The sequence below is a fragment of the Filicampus tigris genome, chromosome 9 (genome assembly GCF_054856515.1).
Source record: "Filicampus tigris isolate MCC_2025a chromosome 9, RoL_Ftig_1.0, whole genome shotgun sequence".
Lineage (NCBI taxonomy): Eukaryota > Metazoa > Chordata > Actinopteri > Syngnathiformes > Syngnathidae > Filicampus > Filicampus tigris.
The window spans coordinates 15,465,306-15,474,868 of record NC_141225.1 but is presented as its reverse complement, the minus strand read 5'-3'; the positions used below and the strand labels follow the sequence as shown (position 1 = coordinate 15,474,868).

General features: G+C 41.3%; 1 protein-coding gene across 1 annotated transcript; it reads left to right on the top strand.

Annotated features, from left to right (window-relative positions):
• The first annotated feature begins 5,694 nt into the window (after nt 1-5,694).
• rdh20 (retinol dehydrogenase 20) lies at nt 5,695-8,748 on the top strand. Its single transcript, XM_086040652.1, has 5 exons — nt 5,695-6,412; nt 7,474-7,572; nt 7,683-7,828; nt 8,156-8,287; nt 8,376-8,748. The coding sequence occupies exons 1-5, from the start codon at nt 5,960-5,962 to the stop codon at nt 8,494-8,496; spliced, it is 951 nt and encodes a 316-aa protein (XP_085896778.1). The 5' UTR covers nt 5,695-5,959; the 3' UTR covers nt 8,497-8,748.
• Nucleotides 8,749-9,563: the final 815 nt, after the last annotated feature.

Sequence of the window (9,563 nt, the reverse complement as noted above, 5' to 3'; positions counted from 1 at the left end):
CAAACCACAGCAAGTCAATGGTGTGATCCTATTCTCATTCATTTGACTGTGGTTTAAAAGTTGATATACGAGGAACCTCATGTCACGCGACGCCAGAGAATACTGTATTGTCGATTTTGTTTGTTTAATTGTCTCCATCACACCAAGTGAGCCAGTCTTTATTACATATCATCAACTGAAAACCTCCAAGGCAAAAGTGAAAAGTTTACCTAGTGTGTTTATACACAATAAGACCTGCACTCAACTAGCACTGCAACTAGCACACAGATCCTAATCTTTATTTGATCTTTATTTAAGGTGCTTTGGTTAGACTTTGAACCTTCCACTCCTTCACACAGATGGCCTCAAGATTACTTGTGCTGTGACTTCACCTCTTTGCACTTGGGCTGTATAAAGCACTGGTTTGTGTTGGCAGATGCAGCACGCTGAGAGTACAAATTTCAGCATAAGAATAACGTCATTTCCATAGATCCAGAGCTGGGCACTTGACCCTTTTCTACCGCGACCCCCTGGACATATTCATAAACATTGTTGGCCATCGCCCACCCCCCTAAAAAAATAATAAAACGTGCATGATGCCCCCGCGGGAGAGATGCTAACGGAGGAGGTTTATTTAAAGATAATTAGCTGGCTAGCTTACTATTCAAACCCGCTGTGGACACGCTTCAAACGCGCCACTTACTCACGTACTTACCCAGCTGCGTGTACTGCGCTTACTTCCATTGCGAGCTCTGGGGTCGGTTTTGTCGTATTGTACAATTATTTGGGTCCAACAGATGACAAGTCTGCAAGCATTCAACAAGATACTTATTTTCCCAACTTCCCTTCCTTCACACTTCCCAGCCTTCAAAATAAAAGCATGCCAGCAAACCACTACACAGCAGTTTTGCTACGGCGTATTTCCGGAAGTAGGAAAGTGCATGATGTGCCATACTTGAGTGCTGCGCGCAGCTTGAATATACTCCCGGACACAAGTTGTTTTGAAAGAAGCCTAAAAAGAAGCCTTTCACCGAGTAGGCAGAGATGAAATTTGGCCGCCTCGCGAGCACGTCAAACGCATGAGGGCCAATTAGTGAGCCGGACTAAAATCCACTTCCGGTCATGCTTAGTCCAGCCATTTTTTAAAATTTGTCACCCGCCACCCCTCCGCCCCAAAAATGGGCATCCGGCCGGGCTGCCCACCTCTGCATAGATCCTTTCATTGATCATCCTTTCATTATTATTATTATGAAGTCAGTGGTGTCCGGCCGTTCAGCTATCGAGACCGTAGGATGATCCAATCGGGTACACCGCTCAGGCCATTAGTAGGCTCATTGCGACAACACTGCGTTATTTTCTCATGTCGTACTCAGCAAGAATTTCAGTTTGTGTCAGGTACGCGGCCAGTGTTTTAATATTAATTTTCTCAACAACTGACTTAATTGTGAGGAATTCATTCCGCAGTTATCGTTTCCGGTAGGCAGCACACCTTCCCACTTGGCGGTTAGGTGTTTCGTCTTCTATACCACATTTTGGGCACGTAGCCTGGCCTATGGTGTTTTTGTGTTTCTGGAGATTACAATTATCCCGTAAGGAGTTGTTCCACCGGATTCAGTTGATTTCTACTCAAACTTAGGACGCGGTTGCACAGCCGAATCGAAGGCCATCCAACGTTTTCCTTTGTTCTTTCGCAGTCGGTAGGTTTTTCCCACACTTTTATGCTCCAGTCCTGGAAAGCAAAGACAGCGCTAGCATACGGGACGGGAACGAAGGGTACTGGGCCCTCGATGAGGCGCTCAGATCCCCGTTTTGCAACTCCTCATTGCCCTGGACTCCCCGATGACCGGGTACAAGTAAAATGACTTGAGCACATTCGTAGAACAACTACATGTTACGAGTGAGGCAAACTGCGTACCAGTTATGCTAATAGTGCTAGTGAAGCACTACAACAGGGATGGGAAATTGGTGACCACACTGTAAGTGGCCCAGTGATCAATTTTCAGTTTCTCCCGTGTTAAAATTAAAGAAATCCAAATAATGTTTGTGCCATTGTCTTATGATGATCTATTATTGCCTGTGTAAATGATTACACAGATGATTTCAAAACAAAAGCATTCTGGCTGAAGTAAACAGGCAGCAGGAGGAAGTTTGTCGAAGTAATAAAAACCAGGGAGCATGGCCTGAAAGTTGCCTTCCTGAACTCTGTAACCTTCATAACATGTTATTTGGAAAGCCTCTTGTTGTTTTGCCATCCAAACGTCCTGCAAACAACTTGTTGCCGTGAGAGAGGGCGAGCCAGCCAAACTGCTTTGTGGAAACCCGCTCGGCCTGAAGATCCAGTCTCTTGCTCTTCTTCTTCGTGCTTCATAACAACTCGCTCACACTCAAGCAACATTTCTCAACTTTAACAGAGAATGAAACGTGGTGCAGTACGCTCACGGGTCCACCTCAAAAGTAGAAGTGATACAGACTAATGGTTAATATTTCACCGCAACCAGGAAGTTATGCTAAAATGCTTTTTTCCCCCGCTTTGTCTTTTTCATCAGAGAAAAAATAGGCGTGAAAGCAAAGCACACACATTGGGCCTTTTTTTTTTTTTTTTAACTGACCCGCTGACAAATGAAAAAATTAATAATCTGCGTGCAAAATGATGTCAAGTTTTCTAATACGTATTTCTTGAGTTCAATTTAAACTAAAGACAATAATAAAATGAAGAAAAACATTAAATCAAAAATGTAATTAAAAAAACGTACAAAATTTTTTTCATGATATTTCAGATTTAAAAAAAAGGACAAGGATACATTGCATGTATGACTTTATTATTATGATGCCGTCTATTGTCTATTGACCTTTAGCTCCAATTGAAGACTTTCCCCAAAATGTACAATGATGTGAAAATAACTTTAAGACCCTAATAATGTAAGAGTTATGTTGAATCGCTCTTGAAATGTAATAAATCTTCCTGTCACTTAAAAAATGCAGTCATGGTCCAAATTCTTACATATACACTACCTGACTGCATGCTTTTCATTAGACAGCCACTATAAATATCTTATTTCATTTTTGGATGTAAAACTGATCCATCATAAGCCTTTTTTTTTAATTCTCATATTTATTAATGCAGCATTTAAAACTAAATTCAAATTATCCGAAAAATAATAATAATATAACATTTATTTTTCGATATTATTAGGTTGTAGGCTTTTATAGCTTGTTGTTGTTGTTGTTGTTGTTGTTGTTGTTGTTGTTGTTGTTGTTGTTGTTGTTGTTGTTGTTGTTGTTGTTGTTGTTGTTGTTGTTGTTGTTGTGTTAGACTGCCCTCTAAGGGTAGGAGTCTGTCACAGTAACACAATGGTAATACAGAGGCACAGAGGTACGTAAAATTGATTCCGGAAGAGGCTAGGAATTAGTGAAACAAAGCTGTTGGCGCATTGTGAGGAAAATGAAGCCAAGTAATCGCAATGGAGCTGAGCAGAGAGGAGAAGAGGAAAAACTTTTTTACTAAGAGTACCAAAGGTTTCACATGCGGTGTCAACGAATATACGTAATCGACAGTCACAAGAGCCAGACGCTCTAGCCAATTGCAGTAGCACTGCTGTCAGTGGGAGATAAATTGGCAAACCGCAGTAAATTTTTATTACTGTTCTTATCAATTGCAGTGTCACTTACAGTATTCTTAATCTTTTCAGTACAGGGTTGTGGCGGGCTAAAAGTGACGTGGCACAGTTAGGCCTGCTCTTTATCCAGGCTGGACTAAAATTAAGGACGTTCTGTTGGTTAGAGTCACAACTATCGTGGTTCAAATTTTATAATGAGTGGTTAAAATTTGAACATTGTTTGCGGTTATCTGGTTGTACTGTGATTTTCTTTATTCACCCCTTAAAGGGGCAGTGCACGTGATCAGGAAAAAGAATACTGGTCAACAAATTTGTACTGTTTTTTTTTTTTTTTTAATCATCGACGGAAGTAAACTTTTCTTGCTTATTTTCTGTGCTGATTACTTTATTCTATCTGTTAATGCTCCCATGTAATGTGTTCTATTGTTTTTTGACATAATATATGAATATCTTATTTAAATATAACAGTGATATTGAATTAATATTGGATAAATATGATTATAAATTCATGCTAATATTTTTCAATTGCAAAAATAGTCAAGATATATAAACATTAGACAACATGCCCCCCCCCCCAAAAAAATACTGCCCACTGCATATATATTTGTGCTCAGACTGTTTTAATTTATTCCATAAATTATCTTTAATATAATAATAATAATATAAGTAATATAGTAATTTAACCTGTCAGACAAATTTAAAGAAAGAGTACATTTGATGGGGGTACTGCTATTATGTCAAAAGGGAGGAAAAAAAGAACAGCACTTGGTAAATAGTGTGGCCATCTTTATGACTACTAAATAAAGACTCATTCCATACGTACATGACTCACATGCCAAACACTGCAAGCACAACAAGGGCGCCAGTGTTGAGAGAGAAAGCAATCCTTCTTGAGGTGTAATACCACAGAGGTTTATAGTTCAAAAACATAATCTTCTTATGCCCTCAAACTGCTAATAAAACGTGTCAGTTTTTACATCCAAATTTAAATTTTAACTGATTGCAAAAATTATATGCGGGAATATGAAGTTAAAGCCAACCAACCAAACATTATGTGGATTTTTTTTTTTTTTTTTTTTGCGCCAAATCAATGGTGCATTACATTTCGGATTACATGAAGGAACCAAATATAAAGCATTAATCTGGCCTATTATGCTTTTCTGGTACTTTTAATATTCCACCGGGGCTACTGGACAGCCATTTAATTCCGGAATTCAATTGTCCAATACAAGATTTGGAGTGAAAAAGTTTTAGTATAACTGCCCTACTGTTTTGTATCAATGGCATGACCTGTCAATTTTCCATCTTCGTGTAGGGCAATTCCGCAAGGGAGTTGTGAAATAAAACATCTGACACTCCCGCTCTGTTGTGTTGAAAACAATTTTTGAAACCCCACCCAAAAAAAAAAGGGTAGTAATAGTAGACAGCACTTTACAGCGATGGTTACACAGCATACAGATGCTTGAGATTTTTAACAGCCACTCAGCAAAAACAAACTTGCGTCATAAACTCTCCATTACCTACCCTGGCAAAACTTAACGCCTTACAGACATGCAAAAATCTTAGTCCCTCAGTAATAATGTATCACTTCAACAGAATTTCTTCTCACCAATTACTACTTTACTTCACTCTTAAAGCTACCAAGAAATGGATGACCAGGTTATCACTTATCAATATAGCTCTGGTTAAAAATAATACAGATTTTATATGGGCATTTGCTAAAATCTTTTTTAAAAAAGTACCCCAATCTGTTGAAAATTCATAGCTACACAGTGAGTGGGTTAGGAAAACAAGATAGCTTTTTTTGTTATTATTATTATTATAATGTGTATTAGGTTACACTGAAACAAAACATGTAAAGATGAATTTATGAATGCCGGGAACAAGCCCCAAAACGTATAACAAATGAAAATTAATAGTAATCCCCCCCCCCCCCCCCTCCCCATCTGCAGTTGACTAAATCACCCCCCGCCCTGGGCTCTACTTGAAGAAATTCAGTAATTATTTCCTGCTTCGTTGGGTTCTGTACAAAAGGCAAACGTAGATTTTCTGTTATGACTGTGATGTGGGGTCCCTAATAAACTGGTTAGTGAGTACTATTTGTCTTTCACGTGTACATGCTCCTTACAAAGACTTACATTCTATGCACTTCTAAGTTATCTTCCTCGCCATTGCTGCAAATGTATACGGCTTAGAGCAGTAGTAATGAGGAGCTCAAAGTATTTCTTCTAATCTGGGAGGAGGGTGTTTAAAACCAGCAGGATGGAGGCTGAGGGCCACAGACGGCTCAAACAGCAGCTCGGCCGTTTGCACGGACTCACTCAGCCGTTTGTGAAAGTCAGCCAGAGTCAAGCCGAGCAAGCATGATTTTCCTCATGGACCTGCAGATGATGCTGCTGGACATGATTTACTTCATCCTGCGCAACACCGTGCGGGCCGTGCTGCGGCCGCGCATCAAGCCCATCGACGGCGAGCTGGTGCTGATCACCGGCTCGGGAGGAGGCCTGGGTCGGCTCTTCGCCCAGGAGTTCACCAAGCGAGGCGCCGAGGTGGTGCTGTGGGACGTGGACGGCGCGGCCAACGAGCGCACGGCCAAACTGGTGCGCGACTTGGGGGGCAAGGTGCACGCCTACACTGTGGATGTCACCAAAAGAGAGGACGTGTATCGCTACGCGGATGTGGTGCGGAAGGACCTGGGCCGGGATGTCACCATGCTGGTGAACAACGCCGGAGTGGTGGCTGGCCAACGAGTGCTGGACTGTCCGGATGAGCTCATTGAGAAGACCATTAGTGTCAACTGTCTTGCACTCTTCTGGGTGAGGCAAACCAAACGTATACAAGTCCGTTTGACTGAATCATACTAACAAAACAATGCAAAATGCCATAAAAGGGCAGTACTATTAAGGGAATGGCTATATGAATACAAATGGTGGAGAAACATATCGACAGACAATATGGCAACTCACAGGCATAAGTCCTCCTTTCATAGAAATGGCATGAGTCATCTTTTCCGAAAAACATGAACAACCGAACAAATTCTGATTAGATTATATGTATTACGAATGTCATTTCAGGAGTAGAAATGAATTACCTTTTCACTAAAGAACTAGCCGATTTTAGCAGAGGTGGCCAAGCATCCGAGGAGATGTTTAAGGCCCAAAAATATTTTTGACCAAAATTTGACTTAGGACTTTATTTTAAGAGGCTGGTGATATTCTTTATCCTCTGTGAAGAACCACCAACATTTGTGGATTTCTTTTTCAAAACACTATGATTCAATATTGTTTTTCAAAACACTATGATTTTTTTTTAAAGCTTTGGGACTCCCCGTATAGTTCTCAAGTATAATTTACATTTAGGCTTTGGTGTCTTATACAAATAAACAGTGATAAATGTTTGTTCAACAGTACCAATATCAGTAATGCTCTGTTCAGGCTGGTCCACCAATACTAAATTAGGAAGGTATTCTACGGAATACTATTGTTCTTACAATTGAAATGATGCCGTCAAATTAAATCACACATTGTTGCTTCCACGTACGTATTAAGTAATCATGAAAATCTTTGGCAAAAAAATTATGGTATTTATTATTAGATTTTTCGTAACAAAGAAAAAAATTTGAATTGCGAAATGCATTTTCATCCTCAGCTGCTGGCACACAGCAGGTTATTGTTGCTAAAAATAAAGCACACAAACACGATCCCCTTCACAGCATCGCTCACAATCCTCTTAATGCGAAGCTGCTCATGCAACAAAAGCGTCCTTCAGGTTGAGCAAAATACCGTTAAATCACTCTTGAACATTGCGTACCTTTACATCACTCTGTGCGTTTGTGTGTCTACGTCACTCCGTGTGTGTGTGTGTGTGTGTGTGTCAGACAGTGAAGGCCTTCCTGCCTCAGATGAAGGCCCAAGATCACGGCCACATCGTGACCATCGCCAGCGTGCTGGGCCTCTTCAGCACAGGCTGCGTAGAGGTGAATCTGGTTTGGAACATATTTGCAATATTGATCAAAAATGAAGCAATCTCAGATGCTTTTCCAGACAAATCCTTCATAAACGGATGTGTTTATTCCACCCGAGACAGGACTACTGCGCCAGCAAGTTTGCTGCGGTGGGTTTCCATGAGTCTCTGGCTCACGAGCTGCTGGCTGAAGGAATGGAAGGCGTGAAAACCACTCTGGTGTGCCCGTACATTGTGGACACGGGCATGTTTGAGGGCTGCAAGATAAGGTGTGTCAGCGTTAATTCCATACCAGTATAAGTGGTGCCTTGACGTAATTGATACCCATTTTAAATGCATTAGAGAAAAAATACATTTTTGAACCAAAGAAATTCTGAGAAAAAAACAACAACAGATAAACCACCAGTCAGCGTTCTCCACGAAAAACAGGGAATGCCCTCACCCCGCAAAGAAAAAATAACAAAGAATAAATAAAACAAACAATGGGCTGGAGAGGGGAACGGGGGGGGCTGGGCGTGTAATAAACAACGCAAATAGGTGAATCTATATACCCATTTCATATGATTTCTTTCTCAACTTCTGGTGACTGCCAACAGAGAGGAGATGGAGCTCGTCTTGCCCCCTCTGGAGCCTCAGTACTGCGTGGAGCAGGCCATGAACGCCATCCTCATAGACCAACCGCTAGTGTGCATTCCACGTCTCACCTACCTGCCCGTCCTCTGCAGAGCGTCAGTATCACGTCTCGCTCCACTCACACCGACCGAAGCCAGCTAATACGTTTTGGTTTTTTTTTTTTTTTTTGGGTCTGTCTTTCAGGTTACTGCCATGGGAATCCAATGTGGTTACGTATCGTTTCATGGGCTCCGACAAGTGCATGTATCCCTTCATTGAGGCCAAGAAGAAACAAATGCTAAACGGTCTTAACTCGCTTGCATAAGTTTTCAATCTTTGCATGTTAAACCATAATGCATTTCATTCAACAAAACTGGGCTGCTGCCAGGATTCACTCGCATACAGAACGTCAGAACAGAAAAACAAATGCAGAAGGCGAAATGGCGACTCAGACAAGTGGTTATCAGCTCTGCAGTTATCTTCAATCAAACAAAAAATGTTCATGAAATGATGCATCTCCGTAACTACTGTATTGTATGTGTTCATACAATTAAAGGAGTGACCTACATTGTCGAAATCAGTGTGTCCTTCGTCGACCTTTGAGTTAAAGCACATATTTTACCTTAAAAAAAAATCAAAGGACACCACTGAGCCTGAAACATTTTTATGCTGATAAACTGCATAAACAGGTGTCCTGATCATTATTTTGACATTTTCATGATCATTTTAGCGCGTGTCAAGAAATCTTGAATTTGTCGCAAAAAACGTCTGTGTGGAGCCATCTTCATGTTAAACACTGTATTGCATGTGAATTTGGCCTCCTGTCCTCTGATAACACTGAGAAAACTGACGTCACTTCCTGAATCTCTAGAGAGCGTTGGAATGCAGTAGTAGCGTTTGTGCAAATCTATTGATTTTCAGGTTAGTCATTTATTAGCATAACATTTGGTTTGTTTATTTTGGATAGCTTGTCATCGTATGGAAATTACTTCGGTCATAGTTTGTCACGTTCTCCCCGTGCCTGCGTGGGTTTTCTCCGGGCACTCCGGTTTCCTCCCACATTCCAAAAACATGCATGGTAAGTTGATTGGATACTCTAAATTGCCCCTAGGTGTGATTGTGAGTGCGGCTGTTTGTCTCTGTGTGCCCTGCGATTGGCTGGCAACCAGTTCAGGGTGTCCCCCGCCTACTGCCCAAAGACAGCTGGGATAGGCTCCAGCACGCCCCGCGACCCTTGTGAGGAGAAGCGGTACAGATAATGGATGGATGGATAGTTTGTCACTGCTGCGGTCAATCACACCGCTCGCTGTAATGTCTCCAATGTAGGACGACCCAAAAAAACATTTTGAGTACAGCAGTCAATGACTTTGAAACAAAGACAAGATAACGCAG

Excerpts from the sequence above, each read along its gene's own strand:
- rdh20 (XM_086040652.1), top strand. The coding sequence starts at position 5,960 with ATGATTTTCCTCATGGACCTGCAGATGATGCTGCTGGACATGATTTAC. Across the intron at positions 6,413-7,473 it reads ACTGTCTTGCACTCTTCTGG|ACAGTGAAGGCCTTCCTGCC; the intron begins GTGAGGCAAACC and ends TGTGTGTGTCAG. Across the intron at positions 8,288-8,375 it reads CTGCCCGTCCTCTGCAGAGC|GTTACTGCCATGGGAATCCA; the intron begins GTCAGTATCACG and ends TCTGTCTTTCAG.